At 41.3% G+C, this 23,553-nt stretch overlaps 1 protein-coding gene across 5 annotated transcripts in view; it reads left to right on the top strand.

Annotated features, from left to right (window-relative positions):
• Positions 1–23,553, top strand: part of HECW1 (HECT, C2 and WW domain containing E3 ubiquitin protein ligase 1) — a 430,747-nt gene that overhangs the window by 339,807 nt on the left and 67,387 nt on the right. For all 5 annotated transcript variants that reach the window (XM_078059964.1, XM_078059960.1, XM_078059961.1 and 2 more), the window contains 4 exons: positions 2,628–2,770; positions 5,329–5,450; positions 7,728–7,913; positions 17,929–18,063. In XM_078059964.1, coding sequence (XP_077916090.1) covers positions 2,628–2,770; positions 5,329–5,450; positions 7,728–7,913; positions 17,929–18,063 — 586 coding nt within the window. The remainder of the gene's footprint in view (positions 1–2,627; positions 2,771–5,328; positions 5,451–7,727; positions 7,914–17,928; positions 18,064–23,553) is intronic.

Below are 23,553 nucleotides of genomic sequence, written 5' to 3'. Positions count from 1 at the left end.
ACTTAGGCAGCTTCTCGCTGGCCCACTCTGTCCCTCCCACCGTGGTGGCACTCCCTGAGTTCCAACAGGGAGAACAGGAGACAGCCATCCTTCACCTTCCCCACAACCTCCAGACCACAGACATGTTGACACGGTAAATAAACGTGGGTATTTCTCTATATGATCCTTTGCCCTTCCTGCCCCCTCCATGTTTTCTTATTAGAGGCCTTCTCCGGAATGCCTTACAGTAACTGCTGCAGGCAAAGTGTCTCCTGATGCGTGTCAGGGGTGAGTGGCTGAGCCTCTCTAGATAAAATACAACTTAAAGAAAGCAACCAGTGATTCTTAAACCTAGCTGGAAGTAACGCTACCTGAAGGACTTCTTAGAAATGCAGGTTTCCATTTTGCTTCAATTTCTGTGATTGTAACAATAACCCAGCTGATTCTCTTGCAAGTGGTCTAGAGACCACACTTGAGAGAAAAAAAAGAAAATTCCTTTTTAAGGTACAAAGAAAGAGGTCTCTGGTGTTCAGAAGCCCTGCCACAGCAGACCTCGTCTGTAATGATATGTTCCTGTTGCCCCATGTTGGACTGCATTTGGAGACCTGGTTATTCGCTGCTCCCTGGACTCCAACTCTCCTCTTCCTCTTCACACCTCTTCCTCCACCCCTGTATCTCTTTCCAGGGCATGGGACTCACACAGCAATTCCTTTGCCTGTTGTCACTTGCATGAAATCAACGACCTCCAAGTCAGCATGTCCTAATCCACACCAAAATCTTCCCTCCCCTCCTGCCTGTTCTCCTACATGTCCTTTTTCAGTGTTGGCTCCTTCACTTACCCTTCACAGTTGTCTCCTCCTTCTTCAACCTCCACATCCAGACAGGCCCCAAATCCTGTTGAGTCTCCATGTAAAATTACACAAATTCTTCCACGAAGTCTTTCTGGAATTCACCTCCTTCTCCCATTCCTGCTGTGCCTTGAGGAAAAGGGAAGCTGAAGCCCGGTCATATGCCTCGGTAGGCTGAGACATTAGGCAAAATAGAGGTCATCTGGGGAGGAGAAGGAGGCTACTTGGACTGAGGGAAGTAGAGCAAAGAGGAAGGACACAGCTGGGCATCTGCCTTTAAAATACAGAGTAAATTAGGCAGATCAGGCCATCAGAGGTAGGGAGGTTTAGGAAATGTCTGTCTTTTGTGGGCAGAGACAGAAGATCTTCCTCTCCCTGCAGTCTTCCCCTCCCCCAACAGCATGCTTGCAGAGCCACCATGATCCACCATGTCTGCCTGTGCCCAGGCCTTTAGCACCGGCAGCCTGGACTGTTGCAGTGGCTGGTTCCCAACGGCTCTCCCCAATTCATGCTCTCCTCCTCCAGTGCATCCCCCACCTAGATGGAAGTCATCATTCTCAGTGGCTAGCTCAACCTCTTTTTCAGCAACTAGCCAGTCCCTAGAGCAGTGGTTCTCAAAGCTGGTCCCTGGACCAGCAGCATCAGCATCACCTGGGAACTAGTGAGAAGTGCAGATTCTTGCCTCTCCCTCCAAAGACCTACTGAATCCGAGAAAATCTGGGAGTGGGGCCCAGCTGTCTCTGTTTCAACAAGGCTGCAGGTGATTCTGCTGCAGCTCAAGTTGGAGAACCCATGCCTAGAGAATAACATCCGAGCTGTGGCCGGGGCACCCTGTCCGCGCTCCCTGCCCCCCCCCTCCGCTGGCCCCCTCGTGCTGCCCGAGGCCCACACATCCTGGTGCCACCACCCAGCTTCTCAAAGGTCCCCAAGAGTGAGCTCTTCGGTGCATGTTACTCTACATTCTTTCCCTGCAAGGTCCCCAACAGGTTCATACTGATTCAAAATGTACGCATCTAGGTGTTTCCTCGTCTGTGTCTTACGCTTCGGGACAGCTTTTTGACACTGTTAGAATCATGGCTTACCTGCCATTTCCCTCTTTGCTCTGCATCCACTATGTGTGTTCAGAGGGTGATAGCTTATCCTCCTCCTGACTCCGATCTGAAAGTCCAGCACAGAACCGGAGCATATTGGAAGAGTTAGTAAATATTTAGTAAGTACCTGGGAAGGTGACTGACTGGCCGGCTGACTGGCTGAATCCTCAACTGGGGAAGAAAAATAAAATGAGCCTTCAAATCAGCAGAAAACATTTGTTTGTCGGCCAGCATGCTTTTAGTATGCAATATTTCCACAGTTCCTGCCAGGGATATCAGTTACCTATCAGATAACAGTAAGTGAGTAGAACCATTACTCTGGTTTGTAGACTCATTACAATAATGTAGAAGTAATTTGATATCTTAGTTGTAACATTTTAAGTTATTTCCCAAACCGTTATTTTAGACTTAGTCTGGTTTTGTTTAATGCAGGGCGGAGGCTGTTTTTTGTGACTAGTTATCTGTGTTAATGTGTAAAAGTCACCATACTTGAAACTTAGCACAGTTTACAGAACAAAAAGAAGTCCACTCATCTGGACATGTGTGTCTTGCCAATTGTTTTGGTATCTTGTGGGAACTTTAAGCATTTCTTTGCTGAAATGCAAGACAATTCTTCACAGTTTTCTCCGGTTACCCGATTCAGAGCATCAGCCCCCAACAAGCCAATAAGCAGAAGTTAACTCCTGTCTTTCCATTTTCTGATGCAAAGGTATCAAAATATTCAGCGAACCATTGCAACAGAGAGGCCCGAAGAAGATTCTGGCAGCCAAAGTGGTGAGCAGATCCTGGCAGGAGGAAGCGGAGGAGGTGGTGGGAGCGACTCAGAGGCCGAATCTTCTCAGTCGAGCTTAGGTATGGGAGGAGGGGACCTGAGTCTTCTGGGATGGCATCTGGTGGCAGTGTGACATAGTGTGTGAGCCCCTACCCTGGCTTGGGGGATGCACTGGGTGCTGGGGGAGAAGAGCAATGGAACGGGGGAGGTCAGTCAGGGTGGCCGGGAAAGAGGCTTGGTGCCAGCAGGGTGAAACAGACAGGAGTTTCCCACCACAAACATAAAGAAGAAATGAATTTGCAGTAGGAGAACTCATCCTGGTGCATCGAGGCAATTTCTTCAGTGGCCTGATCATTTCTTGTCGAGTGAATTTATCTGTTGGTGTCCTAAGAATTTTCCACTTATAAATAAAACATGCAATGAAAATTCACAGTCTACTTCAAAGAAGCTACATGACAAGACTAGGAATGATTATTTGTTTGCATTTGGAATAAAATACAACTCCGCCTTGTGGGAGCAACCTGGGAGTAAAGAGGTTTTTCCCCTGAGCTTACCTTATGCACTCTGCCCCTGAGCCTGGTTACCTAATAGTGTAGGCCAGGCATCCACCAGGGGTCTGCTTTTCATTTCGTTGAATCTGCCTGAGTGGAACTCAGATGAGAACATTCAAAAGGCAGAGAAGACTGGCTTCAGTTTTTTATACCTGTGATCACCTAAGGTTATCACAGCGATATCCCAATCCACCTTCTCTCTCTCTCTCTGTCTCTCTTTTTTTAAAGATTTTATTTATTTATTTGACAGGGAGAGACACAGCGAGAGAGGGAACATAAGCAGGGGGAGCGGGAGAGGGAGAAGCAGGCTTCCCGCTGAGCAGGGAGCCCAATGTGGGACTCGATCCCAGGACCCTGGGATCATGACCTGAGCCGAAGGCAGACGCTCAACGACTGAGTCACCTAGGTGCCCCCCAATCCACCTTCTCTTAAATTGGATTGAATGATGGCACGTTAGAAGCTCGGGGACCAGTGGGAGCGAGCAGTTCTGCCTCCAGTTCAGCTAGCTCTCCATTCCTTGCTACACCGCAGAACAATGGATTTTCGTGCACAGACGATTGTAAGTGCGTCCCTTCTATTCATTTTACCGGATACGCTAGCTACACGGACTGGTTTCGGTTTTTCCATTTATTCATTGCTTTGACCTCTGAGAGAGATGTGGTCAAGTGGTCAAGTTTAAAGGCAAGAGGAGGGGCACCTGGGTGGCTCTGTCATTAAGCATCTGCCTTCAGCTCAGGTCATGGTCCCAGGGTCCTGGGATCGAGCCCCGCATCAGGCTCCCTGCTCAGTGGGAAGCCTGCTTCTCCCTCTCCCACTCCCCCTGCTTGTGCTCCCTCTCTTGCTGTGTCTCTCTCTGTCAAATAAATAAATAAAATCTTTTTAAAAAATTAAAAAATAAAAAATAAAGGCAAGAGGAAAGAAGGAACAGAAAATGTCTGAGTTTGGTATTGGACCTCTTTGCATTTGCTATGTAACAAACTATCCCAAAATGTGGCAGCCTTGTGTTTATCCTACAGGTGAGCAATTGCATTTGCTGCAGGGCTCACACATGCATACTTAGTCAGCTACCCAGTCAGCTGCGGGCCAGCTGGCCTGACCTGGCCTCAGCTGGGCTGCCTTGTGCCTGCTTCCCGTAGCTTCTCATCTTGTCCCAGACTAGCCCAAGCTTGTTCTCACAGTGGTGGCAGGGTTCTAAGAGAGAGTGAGGACACAAAGACTTCTTGAAACCCTGGCGTACAAGTTCTGCCAAGTCCTGTTACTTAAAGCAAGGCACAGGCTAGCTCAATTCAACAAGGGGAGAAGTGCAGTCTCCGGCAGATGGGTGTGGGTGCAGGGAGGGGAAGAATTGTGCTTCTTTCTGCAAACAACCATAACTATGCTTGGCAACTCATAAGGAAAATACGAAAACCGTCATTGTAATAAAAGAGACAAGATGTACCTCTGAAACAAATAATATATGTTAAAAAAAAAAAAGAAGATAGTAGGAAGGGAAAAATGAAGGGGGGGACATCGGAGGGAGAGACGAACCATGAGAGACTATGGACTCTGAGAAACAAACTGAGGGTTCTAGAGGGGACGGGAGTGGGGGGGATGGGTGAGCCTGGTGATGGGTATTAAGGAGGGCACGTACTGCATTGGAGCACTGGGTGTTATACACAAACAATGAATCATGGAACACTACATCAAAAACTAATGATGTAATGTATGGTGATTAATGTAACATAATAAAATTTTTAAAAAGTAAAAAAAAAAAGAAAACCTCGGGAAGGAACTACTAACTACATCACTTCCCCCAGAAATTTCTAGTGTACATTATTAAAGGTTTTGAGAAGTCCTGGAATAAAGTAATGTTTCACTTTTTAAAAAATAGATGTTCGAGGACTTGAGCCTAACTGAAGTTACGCAGGAGCGCTCCTAGGAAATAATGACTCTTAACTGGCACGCATCACTGGGACTCCCGACCAAATCACTATTCAGAACCACAGTCTGTCCAGTCAGATTAACACACTGCTGGTATAGAGAGAGAAGTACTGTATTTGAAATGACTTTTTTCCGATGCATCCGTTGCTTTGCTTCACTTTTTCCAGATCTGAGGAGAGAAGGGTCACTTTCTCCGGTGAATTCACAAAAAATCACCTTGTTGCTGCAGTCCCCAGCGGTGAAGTTCATCACCAACCCCGAGTTCTTCACTGTACTACACGCCAATTATGTGAGTGCTCCAGAATACAGAGGGAGCCCACCTGGCTTCCATCAAAACTCAAAACACTCCTTTGCGAACTTGTTTAGTAGGTTAAAAAGGATGGCGTTTTAACCCAAGCAGGATGGAAAAAAACAAAAACAAAACAACTCCCGCCACTCTTTTTACTATCTGTGGGTCTCCCAAAAAGGAGAAAAGCTGGATTTGGCAACACTGTTGCTTCTTTGTTTTTGTTAGGCTCAAATGTATTAATACCAGTGAAAGTCGTTGGGAAACAGATACGAGTTTCTATTATTGTTAAAATTTTAAAGGAACAGGATTATGAAGTTGACAGATGCCCCTCAGCCTGAATCATTTTATAAAATCACTTTCACTGAAGAAGTGTTAAAATAGATTTCTCCTAGATAAATATCTAGTTTTCCCTTTAATAAAATTAGTTGTTCAAGTACCATGCTTGAGTTAAATTTAATATTTTTACATATATAGTTTTTATTTCTTTTTTCTGTATTTTTAAGAAAGCAATGACTTGCTATCACTATATTCATTAATTCTTTCATTTGACAAACATTTTCTGTGGACAGATACAGATTTAGGTCCTTGAATCACAGAGCCAGTGGGACACCTGAACAGCAAAACTCCCCAATTTGTGGAGCGACAGACATGTACAAAGACCAGTCTGACATGAGGGGACAGGGCCCAACCTCAGGGAGGAACGAAATGCTCTGGAAACACAGGAGCTACAGCATAGGGGAGCATCCCCGAGGAGGTGGCTGCTGAACTGAGTCAGGAAGGTTGCAAGTGGGTGGGAAGAAGCTCCAGAGGGAGGGAGAAAGGACGCAGCGGTGAAGGGGCTCGGGGTTGGGTCTGTGAGGGTGGGATGTGATGACAGGCAAAGGTGGGAAGAGGGGCTGGAGAAAAAGTGGCAAAACTCAGGGTAAGTCACGAAAAGGAGCCTAGGTATACTTCAGAAGGCAGCGGGAACCAAGAGAAGTCCTAGGTATTTGTGTTATAGGATCAGGTGTTTGATTAAACATCTTCTCCATTAGCAGTGCAGAGACTGAGGGGCTACAAGGCTAGAGGCTGATCCAACCTCACAAGTGAGAGATGATCGGGGCCCAGCCTAAGGCAGGGGCTGGGAGTATGGAAAGGGGGACCATTGTGATGGAGGCAGACAAGGGTGAGGACTCAAGAAAGTCTGAGTCCTTTCTGCTTGGGGCACCTGAGTTAGAGCGTGTCTCCATTAGCAGGTGCAATTATTTGATTAGGTGACAGAGGCTGTGGCTGGGGGGGAGACCAGTTTTTAGCAGGTTATATTTGAGAAGCTTCTGGGACATCCATTGTTAGACCCAGAGCAGTGGCCCACTGGTGCAGGGTGAGTCACAAAGGGGGACAAGGATGGCAGATGTTGATGCCCTCAAACACTGGGCACCAGGGGCCCTGGCCAGGAAGAGCCGCTGCACCAGCCTGCTCTGGTAGCGAGCAGTGTTTGCTTTCACCACATGCACACCTGCCCTGTGGACCAAAAAATCATCATCTGGCACACTTAGAAACTCCTGAAACTTTTTCCTTTCTTCTCATCTCCAACTCCGCCACACACAAAAGTTGTTTGTTTGTTTGTTTTTCAAAGATTTTATTTATTTGACAGAGAGAGACACAGCGAGAGCAGGAACACAAGCAGGGCGAGTGGGAGAGGGAGAAGCAGGCTTCCTATTGAGCAGGGAGCCCGATGCGGGGCTCGATCCCAGGACCCTGGGATCATGACCTGAGCCAAAGGCAGATGCTTAACGACTGAGCCACCCAGGCACCCCTCACACACAGAAGTTTGTGACAGACCTCAGAAGTCCAGCCTTAGATCCCCAGGGACCCTAAATTAATCCTCCTTGTTACAGACGCATAAGTAGAGCAAGGGAGGACTGGTGCAGGCAGAGGAGGAAGGATGGAGAAGAGAGAGGAGCAATGCTCCCAGTAATAGAGGGAGACTCAGGAGAGCCCAGCCTAGCGCTGACTGGGGAGGAGGGGAAGGAGAGCCTTTGAGATGCACCCGGAGTGTGACAGTATCCAAGGCTGAGGAAATACCGGTACAGATCAAACAGATCCACGTGTGTTTATGGTGCACATTTAATTTTTGAGCAAGATCTCCCCTTCTGAGGCTTCCCCCTCAATGCTCACAATAAATCACTGTGTTAGCAATCAGGTTACATTACGTTAAGGCGCTCAAGGTGTACTTGGTCTGTATTTTTCCTACCCCCCCCCAACACCCTATCCCAATCGGCCCTGACCCCCTCTCAGGGTGCCTACCGAGTCTTCACCAGTAGCACCTGCTTAAAGCACATGATTCTGAAAGTCCGGCGGGACGCACGCAATTTCGAGCGCTACCAGCACAACCGCGACTTGGTGAATTTCATCAACATGTTTGCAGACACGAGGCTGGAATTGCCCCGGGGCTGGGAGATCAAAACGGACCAGCAGGGAAAGGTGAGTGTGACTGACCTGTGCGCCTTTCATCAAACGGGCTCTTTATCTGAAGAAGACCCGTGAGAAAGCGAGGGGGGAGATTAGTAAGGGCAGGAAAGTCTGTGTCTCAGAGATGTGCCGTCTGCCACCAGGAGGAAGAGGGGGTAACTATTCACAGCAGGGTTTCCGTCCTGTGAAGGATGTGCAGGAACATCCCTGACCTCTTGCCCACTGATACCAATAGCATCCACACCAACTTGGGATATTGCTAGATGTCCCCTGGAGGGCAAAATCATGCCCAGGTGAACACTACTCACTACGTGTTTGGAAATTGAAACCAGAGTCTGTTCAATGACCTTTCTATTGTAATGCCTCCTTAGACAGCTAACTCGCAGGGAATGAAATTATTAGTGAAGTGGGAATGACATTATTAGATTACTGGTTGTGATTTTCCTAATAAGCTTTCAGTTTTTATTAAAACAGCCCGGCAAACGGGCAGGGTAGATTGGGCCCATGTGATGTTACCAGCTTGCATTTTGCCTTTGTGTGACCTTAGCCAAAACTGACCTTTCCCAGGAATGTTTTGTAAGTCTAGCTGAGTTTGCTACAGCAAAAATGTTCTTTCTTAATCACCACCAGTCACATCAATGTATTTATAGGACAGGCCAAACAGTTTATTAAAGAATTGTCTCTGTGTAATCTTTTTTTTTTTTTTTTTTTTTTGATCTCTGGTAGGACGAATCCCTCCCTCTTTTAGGGTCAAAGGAATCAGAAATTTTGTCAGTAGACACGTTCAGTGGGAACATGCACTATGCAGGTCCTATCCTCTGTGATGTTGAATGTGCCGCAGTTCCCCAAAGTGGGCTCATAGGGCGCCATTGTCCCCGGGAAGACAAATTCCTCCCCACAAACCCCTTAGCATGTCTCAGTACCTGGACTCTGAAGTGTGTGGAGAAAGAATGTCCACCAATGCAAGTCTGTCAGTTCAGTAAGTCTGCATGACCAGCTCCTGTGTAGTTGCAAGAATTGGAAGAGGGTCTGGGGTGGGGGGGCGTGCTTTGTGTAGCAGAAAACCCTCCAGAGCCAGAATCTGCTCCTAAGGACCTTCTCTCTTACTGGATGTGTCCTCCACTTGGAGAATGACAGTAATTTACGCTGTGAGGGCTTGGAGATATGTGTTAGGGTGGGAAATAGATCCTGAGCCAGAACAGAAAGTAAAGGAACTGGGGTGCTCATCTCGGTGGTCTGTGGTGCCCATATTTTCATTTATTACTTAACTAAGTTGCCAAGAGTACACCACTAGGAATCAATGAACAGAAAGGGTCATTATGGTTTATTATGCAAATAGCACAGTAATGCAAACAACTTGCTTAGCCTCAGATTTCCGTAAGGCTGTTAAGTGCATGTAGCCCTTGCCCTAGGATGCAAACAGCCGGAGGCCCAGCAGAATGCCAGGGAAAGCCCCCCAATGCCGTCAGCCCTGTTTCTCCAGGGCACCTCACACTAGCAAAGAAGCACAACAGCTGAGACTCGCGCCAAGAATTTTAGTCATTTTGAAATGTATATTAGGGAATTTCTGGCAAAATATTTTCCCCCTTATTCTGTTTAGTGAGATGGTATCATATACAAAAAAGAAGAAAGTCTGAATCTAAAATGAGAGGACTTGAATTCTGCTTTCAGTTGTGACACAAACCAGCGGTGTGACTAAATACACACACATAAAATCGTCTAATTCTTTATTAATTGAGCACACACAGACTCAGAGTTGGCAAGCAAAATTTCTAGGAAGCGTACCATATACTGAATTGTTGGGGTGGAAAGTAGCCTTAAATTGGAAATGTGTTACTGCAATCCATTGAGTAGAGAGGAACAATGGAGGATAGTGGGAAAAATAGTGGGGCACGTGTACAAGGACTACCCCATCCCATTCTAAACACGTGACCGTGAGCAAGTCCCTTCACTGCTCTGAGCCCCACTTTGTTCATCATAAAGTAGCAATAATTATTATTGCCTTCATGATTTTATAGCCAGTGTAAAGAGTAAATAAGTGAATGTGGGATTCCATGATAATACAGCAGATTAGTAATATCTGCTGTTATTCCTGTTGATGCTGTGGGAATTATCCTTACCAAAAAACCCAACATCAGACTGGCAACTGGGGAAAATACAAGAATACCTCACTGCAAAACCCATCGATGATGGGAATAGGTTGAGAAAAAACATTTTTGGACTATATCCTACAGGCTCACCCCTCTGACTTGGAAAGAATGTGGTGCACCGGAGCCTGGGATTTAGGAACACCACTCACTGAAAAATCGGGTGGTGATAGCTCTCTGCAAAAGACATTTTCATATATGGCCAGAGAAGGTTCCAGAATGCCACACCACCTTCTTGTTCCTCACTCTAGCCAATTCTTGCTTTATTGACATGTGCAAAGATGACAGCCTTCGTTTTTAGTGTATACCATGGTAGGAAGAGAAGGACCAGGGCTAGCTGTTTGATGTCTTTGAATGCACTATCATCCCCACAAAGGGGGACAGGGACAGTGCTCTGAGAGTTGGACCACTTCAGGAGGACCGGAGTGAAGGGTCAAATGGCATCTGACTCATCTGCTGTCTTGGAAGTCTGAGAAAGGAGGTCAAAACCTTCTGCCAACTTCAGTAGAGATTGGATATGGACCTTAAGTGGGTCCCAGGCCTGAGTGAGGGTGAGGGGCTGCAGGTGGTGGGGCAGGTAAGGTTCTGTCTGTGGCCGGCATGAGGCAGAGGCAACCTCTACCAAGGAATGAACACACAGCAGCAAAATAAAAAGGAGCCTATGAAGACCTACTACTACATGAAGGAAGCAGAACCTTTATCTGAGAAAAAAACATATCTTACAGTATAATTTTCTTCAGAAAACAGAAAAATTTAAAAGGTACCTGCTTATCATACACAAGATGGTTTAGGAGCACATGATTTCTATTGAGCAACCATGAACTGAAAAAAAGCTGGGAGGAAGCAGATGTAAGAAAACAGAACTACCATATGATCTGGCAATCCCCCTTCTGAGTACATATCCAAAAGAATTGAAATCAAAATCTCAAAGAGATACCTGCATTCCTATGTTCCTTGAAGCATTATTCACAATAACCAGAATATGGAAGCAACCTAAATGTCCACTGACAGATGAATGGGTAAAGAAAATGTGGTATATAAGAAGGGAGGTGGGGGGTTTTTAAACAGGTGATGGGGATTAAGGAGTGCACTTGTTAGGATGAGCACGGGGTGATGTATGGGAGCGTTGAATCACGATATTGTACACTGGAAACTAATATACTGTATGTTAACTAACTGGAATTATAATAAAAACTTTAAAAAAAGATGTGTTTGTAAACTTATGTGTAGAAGCATAGGGAATAGAGCTGCCCTTAATTCAATGAAACTGCACAGTGCATAATGTGTCTTTCAAGTAACATCTTCTTTCATTAAGACATTAGTATTAAACAGGTTTTGACGAGGAAGTGGAGAAAGGAGAACCCTCTTGCACTGTTGGTGGAAATGCGAAAGGGACAGCCACTCTGGAAAACAGTATGGAGGTTCCTCAAAAAAGTTAAAAATAGAGCTACCCTACGACCCAGCAACTGCACTACTAGGTATTTACCCCAAAGAATACAGAAATGTTAATTCAAAGGGATACATGCACCCCGATGTTTATAGCAGCATTTATAGCCAAATTACGGAAACAGCCCAAGTGTCCATCAACTGACGAATGGATAAGGAAGATGTGGTATATACAATGGAATATTACCAACCATAAAAAGGAGTGAAATGTTGTCAATTGCAAGGATGTGGATGGATCTAGAGTGTATTACGCTAAGCAAAGTAAGTCTGTCAGAGAAAGACAAATACCATATGATTTCACTCACATGTAGAATTTAAGAAACAAAATGAAGAAGCAAAGGGTGGGGGGAGAGAGAAGCAAACCAAGAAATAGACTCCTAACCATAGAGAACAAACTGATGGTTACTAGAAGGGAGGTGAGTGGAGGGGGGGATGAGGGAAATAGAAGATGGGGATTATCAAGTGAATTTCTGATGAGCCCCAGATGTTGTATGAAAGTGTTGAATCACTATATTGTACACCTGAAATTAATATTACACTATGTCTTAACTAACTGGAATTCAAAAACTTACTAAAAAAAAAAAAAAGAAAATGTGATATATACATATAGTAGAACATTATTCAATGTTCCTTAAAAATGAAGGAAATTCTGACACATGCTACAGTGTGGATGAACCTGGAGGACATTATGCTCGGTGAAATTAGCCAGTCACAGAGGGACAAATATTGCATGATTCCCCTTACATGAAGTATCTGAAATACTCTCAGAGTAACAGAGCAGAATGGTGGTTGCCAGGGCTGGGGCAGGAGGAAATGGGGAGTTTAGGTTCAATGGGTGCAGTTTCAGTTATACAAGATGAGTAAGTTCTAGAGACCTGCTGCACAACGTTGTGTTAACAAAACTGTTCTACTCTGTGCACTTAATACTGTACAACTAAAATTTTGTTAGAGAATAAGTCTCATATTACATGTTTTTCTACAATTTTTTTTAAAAAAGAAAAAGTAAAAACCAAAAAGAGCATATCTCCCTTTCTCAGATAGGCCTATTCTAACCACTCAATTTAATACCAAAAGCACCTAAGATCTCCAACCCAAGTGCTCCACCATATAAGTTCTACATTTGTTAGATTTACTGTTTTGCCTATTTCTCCTGACAGAATTCTAAGCTCCTTGAGAGCAGGGATTTTTGCTCATTGATGAAACCCCAAGGGCTTAATATTACTGGCATATAATTAGCTCTCAATTAAAATCTCTGTTGGATGAATAACTTACAGATGTTCCTAAAGAAGAAACCAGAATAATAGGTACAACAGCAAAAATTAAATTCAAAATATAAAAATTAAATTATTACATGTTGAAAATAAAACTTTGTGCTCTAAAATAAATTGTTCAGGTAGGCAGATTAATTGGGCTCACTGAGTTATTATAGTAAAATTAATTAAAACTCTATATCTATACATACTCTGAAATTGTCTTTAAATGGAGATTTTTTTAAATCTTATCAATATATAGCCATGATAATATGAAAGTTACCTTAAAAAGAATAAAATCAGACAAGCTTAAAATTTTCCATCCATGAAACTCGACTATAGAAATCCACAGAGCAAGAAGTACAGGTTATTGATGAGAAAAAGTTGCAGCCCCAAAATTCTATATTCAAACAAATTGGTGTCATTCAAGTGTGAAAATACTAGAAAAACAACCTTACATGCAGGATTTCAGTACATGTACTCTTTTGTCTGCCCAAAGAAAACACCAAAAGCCATTCTTCAGATGGCTCACAAATGAAGCAGAGCAAGAAATCAACAATGGGGAAAACATAGTATAAAAGGACTGTGGTGGTAAATGTTTAGATCAATCAAATATATGGGTATAAATGTAAATAATTGCTGTTAAAGTGCTTTAAAATATTTTGGAAAAGACTCAATAAAATATGGGAAAATATGTATAAGAAAAATGGAATAATTGAATAAGAACTATCTGAATCATATTCCTAGCCTAGAATTAAATAGACAAGGAAGAGGGAAGAGGGCCCAATGAACAGGGCAAGGAAAGTTGTGCTAAGTTCCTGGTTGAGTGTAAGGGGAGTCCAGTTGGATAATTTGAAAAACAAGGGCTAAATATAGTTATCTGATCAACTTAAAAGGCAACTATTTGTAACTTTGAAAGCAAGATTTTTCTGTTTCAAATTCCTACAAAAATAAAATCAAGCAAAATACAATTTACATAGCAAAATACCCCAAAAATCCACCGGGAAGCAAAGAAATTGGAAATAATAAAAATAAAACAACAGAAGTACAGCCAAGCATAACAGTCATAGTGGTGGGTGGAGATGGGATAAATCTATGTACCAAAAGGAAAACACTTTCAGATTTGTTAACAAACCGATCCAGCTTATTAAAGGACATGCCCAAGAAATGATTCAGAAAGTTTAAAAAATAAAAGAATAAATATTAATAGAACATGAAATCCATAACAAGAAAACCAGTGCTGGTATATTAATATCATAAAAAGGAGAGTTCGAATTCAGAACCATTAAATGGAGTCAAAGTAAGATTTTATATAAATCAAAGGCACATCTAAAATAAAGATACAGTAATCATGTATCTTATGAGCCAAATAGCATCATATCATATAAAGAAAACTAAAAGAGTAATACAAAAAGAAAATGAAATAAATGCATTGTAGTACAAAATGAGTTTTGTATCTATCAGTCGGAGAGACAAAATAAGTCAGGATTTGAATAATATAATTTTGTATTAATGGAATATATATTCTTTTGTTAAAAATAGAGCTTACATAGACCTTAACTACATACAATTTTTATTTGTCAATTATACCTCAATAAGGGTGGAAAAAATAGAGGTTACATGAATCGATAAACAAAATGTGGTATTACCCATACAACAGAAGATTATTTATCCTTAAGAAGCAATGAAATTCTGACACATGCTACGGCATGGATGGACCTTGAAAACATTATGCTAAGTTAAACAAGTCAGAAACAAAAGGACAAATATTTTATTTCACATGAGGTATCTAAAAATAGTCAAATTCATAAAGACAGAAAGTAGAATAGCGTTTCCTAGGGTCTCGGGAAAGGAAGGAATGAGGAGTTGGTGTTTAATGACTACAGAGTTTCAGTTTGAGAAGATAAAAAATTTCAGGAGATGAATAGTGGTGATGGTTGCATGACAATGAGAATGTATTTAAACACAGCCATCAAAAACAATTTGCCAATTGTAGATTCAAAGCAATGTTCTTCATGACTATTGGGTTTTAAATAAAATCAAGACATAGAAACCATTGAGAAATTATTGAAAATGCATGTGACCGATATTTAATAAAACACGTGATAAAGAAAGACTATACTCAAAGGATTAGTACATTGGTTTTTATTATCAAACAAGAAAAATAAATATTAATATATAAGCTTTCAAACTAATAACTTAGAGAAGGTTAAAAAGCAACAGGAATTAAAGCAAAAATTTATTTCAAAATTTAGTTGAAAATAAAAACCCAGAAGTGTGTGAACTGGAAAACAACATAAGAAATAAGTTAAAATCAAAGAAGATATACCTAAAAGTGTCCTTTATTCGATAGGAGCATTTAATACAATAAACAGACACAAACTGAATATACCAACAATAGCTTTCCTGGGTACTAGGAATGATGGGTTACAAACATTACAGGAAAAGAAGCACTCAGAATAGCAACAAACAGTATTAAATATCTACGGACTCCCTTAACCAAAAATATGTGTCTTTCAGGAAGACAACTACAAAATTTTACTGAGAAGAGAAAGTCTTGAATAGACAGTCATTTTATGTTCAGAAATGGGAAAGGATACATTGACTATTATAAAGAATGAATTCTCTCTAAATCATTTGTAGTCTTAAAGTGACTGTAAACAAAATCCTAATAGAACTATTTTGGAACTTAATAAAATTAAGATCAGTTCATCTGGAAAAATAAGCAGGCATGAATACTTAAGAAAATATTGAAAAGATAAATTAGGAGAGGAAACCTGTCCTACAGACATTAGTAATTGGAACAGTGAAAATCCTACAGATCATTGGAACAAATAAAATACTCCTGAAACAGATAGTGGTATTTATAAGAATTTATATGTAATAAAATGATAGGGAATGAATGATTTGGAAAAACAGGCTCTTGGAGAAAAAAATTGAATTACAACTTCACATTCATACCAAAATAAGTTTCAGAACAAACTCACCAAAAATAAAGCTAGAAAAACATAATTAAGCATTGAACTGAACTCTAGACAGAAATGATTGACAGATTTGAGTACAGAGGAATATAAAAAATTCTGTGTAGTGGAAAACAAAGCAAACAAAAATCAAAAGCAATTTGAAGGCAGAGGAGTAATTAACACATTTATAAGTAAATAATAAAACCTTAACATCCCAACAACAACAACAATAAGGGGAGCAAAGTCAACAATATGCCAATGAAGAACCTGACCAAGAAAACTGTGAGAAAATGTTTGGCTTCCCCTGTAAACAATAATTTATCATCATTTACCATTCAACATTTCTAAGAGGTCTTTCAAATACTCAACATTTATAAAGTCCATGAAAAGCATACATGAACTTACGATAAGAGGATAAATCTATACAGCGCTCATGAAGGGAATTTGTTAATATGGACCAATAAACAAAATTTTTCTAACTTTTAGCCCAGTGATTAACTCAACTTTTAGGAATTTATACCAAAGAATTGCCACATATGCACAAATATAAGAAACCCATTTAACTTTAATTTATAAACTTGCAGGCATATAGTTGAATAATAAAACCTTCAAATATGACTTCAGCTTATACTTGTGTATTTAAAATCTCATGTTATATAAACATGTTGATAAATGTTTTTTTTTCCACTCACATTTTTTCTTCTTCAGATTCTTTACTCATTTTTCGATATCACTAGTGTCACTTTTGAACCACCTAACGTCATCTTCAGCCCCATCCAAATTATTGGACATATAGGCTTTTTTTTTTTTAAGATTTTATTTATTTATTTGGGAGATAGAAACAGCACAAGCACTGGGGAGAGGCGGAGGGAGAAGCAGACTCCTCACTGAAGGGGGAAGCCCAGCGTGGGGCTGATCCCAGGACCCTGAGATCATGACCTGAGTGGAAGGCAGACACTTATCCGACTGAGCCACCCACGTGCCCCCATACAGGCCTTTTTGAACCTGTGTGGAATGCTGTCTTGGGAATTTTACTGCAAGTCACAGATACTGATTCACATGATATTGGGAGAGTTAATCTCCTATGTCCTGTGGGCTATCTTTTGGTCTCCATAATGAAACCACTTCCTGTATCGCTTCTTATAGAGCTCTTTAATAAAAGAGACTTGTTTACAAGGACATCTAATACTTGAAATTATAAGCTCATACTTCCCAAGAATAATTTTTAAATCTGTATTTGACTTTGACTACTTCTGTCAGGTGTGTAGGCACATTCAGATACTACAATGAGCATTGATTGAGATCTTTAAGAGGAAATCACCGTCAAAACATTACATTTTGTTCAAGACAGCATTTGAAAGATTGTTTAGTAGTACAAAAGGTTTGTTTTTCTGAAAAGGTACAAATTTTATGAGAGGTAATTTTAGATGTAAAAAATAACTTTTGCCACATACTGGAACAGGTACAGTAATCAAACGTTCTGCAAAGATTTATGAACAAGAATGTTTATTGAAGCACTATTTTTAAAACAGTAAAAAAGTAAAATGTCCAATGATAGAGGGTACCAAAATTACTATGCATCCATCAAGCTGAATACCATATACCTACTAAAATTTTGTGTTAAAAGAATGTCTAATAACTTAAGGAAATGCTCATAAAATAATAGGTGAAAAAAAAACCTTCTAACAAAATTGTAGGTGCCGATGTGAGGAAAATATATAGATTATTTGTATATTTGCATAGGAAAAGAAAAAACTGGAAAAAAAACCACCGTAATATTTTGGTGACTACCCTTGGATTGTGATATTTGGGATAATTTTGGTTTTCTTCTTACTTTTTTATCCTTTTAAAATTTCTTCTCGGTAAGACTGTGCTAGTTCTACAATCAAAAAGACTTTGTTTTAAAAATAAAATGATCCATAAGTTATTACTGGTGTTTTTCTGATACATCGAAGGCTCCATTTTTCTAATTTCCCATGGTGAATACAATGTTATGATCATAAGTCTATAACGCCACAGTGTGAAGTGTTTATCAATGACCGGTGGTGTTCCATTCAACTACTGAGCAAACGGATGCACAGCGCCCCAGTCTTCCGTCAGTTTGAGTAGATAGAAAGGAGGGACAGAAATAAACAAGAAGACTGAGCCCTGTAGCATTCCCTTACTTTATTGCCTTCATTCTGGCTCTTTCTCACGCAGTGTGCTTTTGGTCTATCTGCAGTCTTTTTTCGTGGACCACAACAGTCGAGCTACCACTTTCATTGACCCCCGAATCCCTCTTCAGAACGGTCGTCTTCCCAACCACTTCACACATCGGCAGCACCTCCAGAGGCTCCGGAGCTACAGTGCTGGAGAGGTAACACCCCCACGCCCCCTGCCACATTCACACCTCCACAGGCCCTGCTCAGGTGGGGCCAGAACCATTTCAGTGGCTGGGATCTAGGATTGCCTGCTCCTCAAGGGGCTCTGCCGTATCCACACTGGTCTTTAAGAGAATGAGGAGTCAGGGACACCCACTGAACTCCTTAGACCCATCTTCAGATTGCCTTCCTTCTGCCTTCCCTTTTGTCCTAATAATCGCCACTCCTAAAAATCTGTCTAGCTTAAAGGAAATTGAAAATGCAGTGTCCAGAGATCCCTACACCATGGCTGGAGCTGTGCTTCCTTAGGCCTGCCAGTCACATGTGAGTTCCTAAAAGATCATACAAGGTATGACTGACATTAAACTTCTGGCTCTTCAGAGATCCTGGAGAAGACATCAATACCATATACATGGACTAAAAACTGGGGGAAATCCACTGGGGACATGAATACTCTCTTCCCATCCTACCACGTGCTCTTTCCTGGTTTATATCTTTATTCACTGCCTAGGGTTAACTTCCACTGAATCGTGAAACCTGCCATCCTTCTTAAACATCATGTGCATTGCCTTTCTGAACTACTATCTCTTTATCCCATACCATTTCCGAGCCTCCTTTCTCAAACCAAAACTCCAAACATAGCTCTTTTCTACTTTTAGTCAGTTCCTGGTAATATTATGAGCAAATCCCTTCCTGACATTTCCCAAGTATTGGTACCATCCTAGAAACCACCAAGATCTCAGGAGATTATGGCCACTGAGAACCATTTCTCATAAAACAACTTGTAGAGTTGGATTACAATGAGGCAAAAAATGAAGTAGTACAGGATAAAAAGAAATGTGTGTGTGTGTGTGTGTGTGTGTGTGTGTGTGTGTGTGTGCGCGCGCGCGCGCGCTCCTCCCCACTGCCCCCGGGGGTCATTCCAGGGAGAACTAGGGTGAACATTTCAGGAGAAATGGGGAGAAAAACAATCCACCTGGCAGCCTCAGATAGCAAACATAAGTCTCAAGGGAAGAGCCTGTTGCTCTTGTATTGGTACCAGTTTACTACTTTTTTAGGGCAATCATCTGCATACTCTGACAGGTCTAACTCTTTCCAACCAAGGGCGCTCATGGCTTAAAGCCAGTGTGATAGAACGAATTTTTCTTTCATGGGTCATCTTAGGTATTGTTTTAGGATACTGCTGAAAACATGTTGATTCTTTCTTTCCTCATATATGTAAAATGTGTACATGGCTGTGCAGAGAAGAATATAATACATCCCCAAGGGTTATGTGGATGTCAGGACGCACACATAGCAGCACTCATCAGCAGATACACTTGCCGACTACAAAAAGCAGTGCCCCAACTTCCCAGCTCAACATGCATTGTATTCCGCTCTGGTGGCGCTTTCATAACACTTGAGAAAGTACAACATTTATGAGATAATAGTGGATAAATTCAAAAATCTGAGTCATTTTTGAAATATGCCATTTAACTTATTTAAAATGTCCAAGCTCTTTAATATTATGAAGGCAATTTCAGCGCTAATATGGAGTAACCCCATTTGACAAAAGAAGCTAAGTACTGCAGTCAGGTTCACTGTCAATAAAACAAAAAGGTAGGTTACTCAATGTAAGATGAACCCCTAAAGATATAGATCTCTTACATTTATAAGAAAATAACCTGAAAATACAAGTATTAAAACATTTCTGTTGAAACGAGATTAAAGTCATGAGTACCACTTGCAATACCTGTTCTGAAACACTTATTTAGTATGACTGACTAGCCTAAGCACAGTTACATTGAATATCAACAGTAATGACAAAGTAGTACCTGCCTCAGCCAAGAAAGACTGTAACACATAACAATGAAAGGGTATAAATGTGCATCAACCATCTGTATTCTTGCTAATTCATTCACTCTCCAGTTGACTCAGTTGATCAGGTTTTTAAACCCCTCCCATCCCTCTGTGCATCCTCTGTCCGCTGGTAGCTTTGCGCTGACACAAGGAGAAACCAAGAAAAGCAACAAAGAGAGAAACTGGGAGGCAGAGAATAGCTGACCCAGACGCAGCATACCAGGGAAAACAAAGACCCATCCTCTGTGAAAATAAATATCTTGTTCCTCCTGCTGTGAGAGCCCAGAGCCTAGGGAATGAGAAGACAGGAGGATCTTGGTATAAAAACAGAAGGAGGGGGTGGTGGGAAATGTTAATTGTGTTTGCTGTGATGTGATTTTCCTCAACAAACATTGATTAAGTGCATGGCTTGCTATGAGCACTGTGGAATGCAAAGAAGTATGATCCCTGCCCAGGAGAATTTTGTATTCTATGTTTGAAGCCAGGCCAAAAAACACAGAGTTAAGTAACAAGAACAATTAGAATATGATTGAGTGCCAAGAGAGATGTTAGGACAAGTGCTACAGAAGTTCAAAAGAGGCCAAGGAAAGGCATCTTTAGAGTAAGGTACTTGACCTAACCCTAGAAAATTGGTAGAATCTAGCCAGATACAAAGGAAGAGGAAGAGGAAGGGCAACCCCACAGAGAGCCCGCGTGAGCAGAGGTGCAGCGGTAGGATCGAGAAAGGTCAGTAGAGAGACAACGAATAGTTCAGTGCGACCAGAATACTGTTTCCACTTGGGTTTTGTCTTGGTTTTTGTAAAGTTTTGAATATCACATGGTTGGCACTTTCTCATGAGCCCACTGAATGAATCTGAGAGGAAGAACATGATAATTTTTTGTGTAAAAGTGGGCTTTAGAGGAGAAGACTATTGGCATTTTGAGGACACTTCTGTAATGTATAGAATTGTCCCATGCCATTGCAGGACCTTTTTACCTGGTCCCGTCCATTAAATGTTAGGAGTGCCCTCACCTCACCAATCACTATGACAACCAAAACAAAAAAAACAAAACAAAACACCTCTCAGCATTTCCAAATATTCCCATGTGGTAATACCACTTCAGTTAAGAATTGTGTTTTATAGTCAGGCAAACTTAAATACCAAAAATTCAGGTCACACAGGGAGTTCAAGACCACAGTTCAGATCTAACTCCCAGTCCAGTGTAAAGTAGTGTTTTAGAAAGGAGACAATGACGGCCAAGAAGAGGAAAGAAAAGAGTGATCTGCGAGAGTGGCCCCATTCATTAGCGGCCACTGGAGGTGGCAGAGAGACACAAGACAAAGGACACCCTGTGGGAAGAAGGCTGCAGAGGTCAAGGGGTGGGAAGAAGGGGTACCTGGGACTTCAGTTAGCAGATGGAGTCTCAGCTCCAGCTTCTCTACAGAGGAGGTGTGTGTCATTACTCCTTCCTTTCCTCTCTGGGGCCTCAGTTCCCTCATCTGCAAGTGGAGCAAGGGAACTCGATGGCCAGCTCTGTGATTCTCAGTCTGTGAGGCTTGAGGCACATTAACAACGCACAGGTAAGATGAACAGGAAAGCCAGTTGGGGAGGATGGCAGGTTTGCTGTTAGAGAAGTTGACAATGAGTATGAAAACGGTAGGATATCCAATTTGAAATGACAGTTAAGCAGATGGAAATAGGAGACTCAGGAACAATCAGTGAATTATTTCCCTAATCCATGGTTTTTCTGTGTCACATATCAGGGGCACTGGGTGACTTGCTATAGATGTTTCTTAGATCACGACCTTAGGAATCAATATTTTCTGTTCACCTTCATGAGCCATTCTCTTGAGTACTGCTCAGCAGTGAATATTTTTATCAATTGCTTTTAAAGACAGAATTGAAATCAGTTTCTATATTCAGGATCCTAAATGGTAAAAATTTCCCTCAAAACCCCTATGATAGGTTATTAACAGAGATACTGTCAAATGTCTTTTAGATTTTTTTACCTCAAGTGAAAATTTTTCAGGCAGTCTGCTGAAAGCAGTTATCAGCAATATAGTGCTTTATGCATAAAAAGATCATTATTTGATTCTTTAACCTGCATTTCAGTACAGTGTCACATCTGTCTGCAATATACAAAAAAAGCATCAACAAAACAGGCCTAACTCTTCACATAATGTCCAAATGGAAATGGATACAGATAAATGGAAAGAGCATATAGGCTATAAATATTGGATCCCATCTCTCAGGAAGGAAATCACTGAAGATCACATTTGTCTTGTTTATACTGCAAGTAACAATATAAATTAATCTTAATAAGGAAGGATAACAGAGCACATAATTTTTATTTCTTTTACCACTTTATCTTGGTCAGGTTAGAAAATCATTAGTCATAGAAAAGTTCTGGAAGGGTACACACAAAAAAGCTTATAATAGTAATTACCTCAGGAAAGGACAGGAATCTGGTAGAGAAGAGAAACTGACTTTTTATATATATATATATACTTTTTTTATTATATTACATTAGTCACCATACAGTACATCATTAGTTTTTGATGTAGTGTTCCATGGATTTATTGTTGCATAAAACACCCAGTGCTCCATGCAATACGTGCCCCCCTTAATACCCATCACCAGGCTAGCCCATCCCCCCACCTCCCTCCCCTCTAGAATCCTCAGATTGTTTTTCAGAGTCCATAGTCTCTCATGGTTCATCTCCCCCTCTGATTTCCCCCCTTCATTTTTCCCTTCCTTCTCCTGATATCCTCCATGCTATTCCTTATGTTCCGTAAATAAGTGAAACCATATGATAATTGTCTTTCTCTGCTTGACTTATTTCACTTAGCATAATCTCCAGTTCCATCCATGTTGATGCAAATGTTGGGTATTCATCTTTTCTGATGGCTGAATAATATTCCATTGTATATATGGACCACATCTTCTTTATCCATTTGTCTGTTGAAGAGCATCTCGGCTCCTTCCACAGTTTGGCTATTGTGGACATTGCTGCTATGAACATTGGGGTGAATGTGACCCTTCTTTTCACTACATCTGTATCTTTGGGGTTAATATCCAGTAGTGCAATTGCTGGGTCATAGGGTAGCTCTATTTTTAACCTTTCCTGAGGGACCTCCATACTGTTTTCCAAAGTGGTTGTACCAGCTTGCATTCCCACCAACAGTGTAAGAGCGTTCCCCTTTCTCCACAACCTCTCCAACATTTGTTGTTTCTTGCCTTGTCAATTTTTGCCATTCTAACTGGTGTGACTTTTCACTTTAAAAGCAGAGGTCACTCTTGGTCATTCTTTGCAGTGAGCTTTTTTGATGACAAAAGTTATTTCATTGACTCTGATAACACAAGGAAGTCATCATTCAGGAAGCTTGCCTTTAGGAGGGTAACCTGCACTGCTTCTAAAAGTTGGGAATTTTCCTCTTGATTCCATGTAACCTATACTTGATTATAGTTTGATTGGAAGTTTATAAAATTCAAACACTTATGAAGATAAACTTTTGAATTATCAAGAGTACGTAAAGAATGTAGAAAACACAGACACAGATGGGAAAGAAGTTAAAAGACGAGTATAATACCCCATCTGGAGACACTTCCTGGTCTACAGAGAAATAAAAAAAAAATTGAATCATGTTGTCTACGGTTCTGTATTCT

The sequence above is a fragment of the Halichoerus grypus genome, chromosome 12, assembly GCF_964656455.1.
Source record: "Halichoerus grypus chromosome 12, mHalGry1.hap1.1, whole genome shotgun sequence".
Taxonomy (NCBI): domain Eukaryota; kingdom Metazoa; phylum Chordata; class Mammalia; order Carnivora; family Phocidae; genus Halichoerus; species Halichoerus grypus.
The sequence above is the reverse complement of the archived record's forward strand: the minus strand, read 5'-3'. Positions and strand labels throughout refer to the sequence as shown.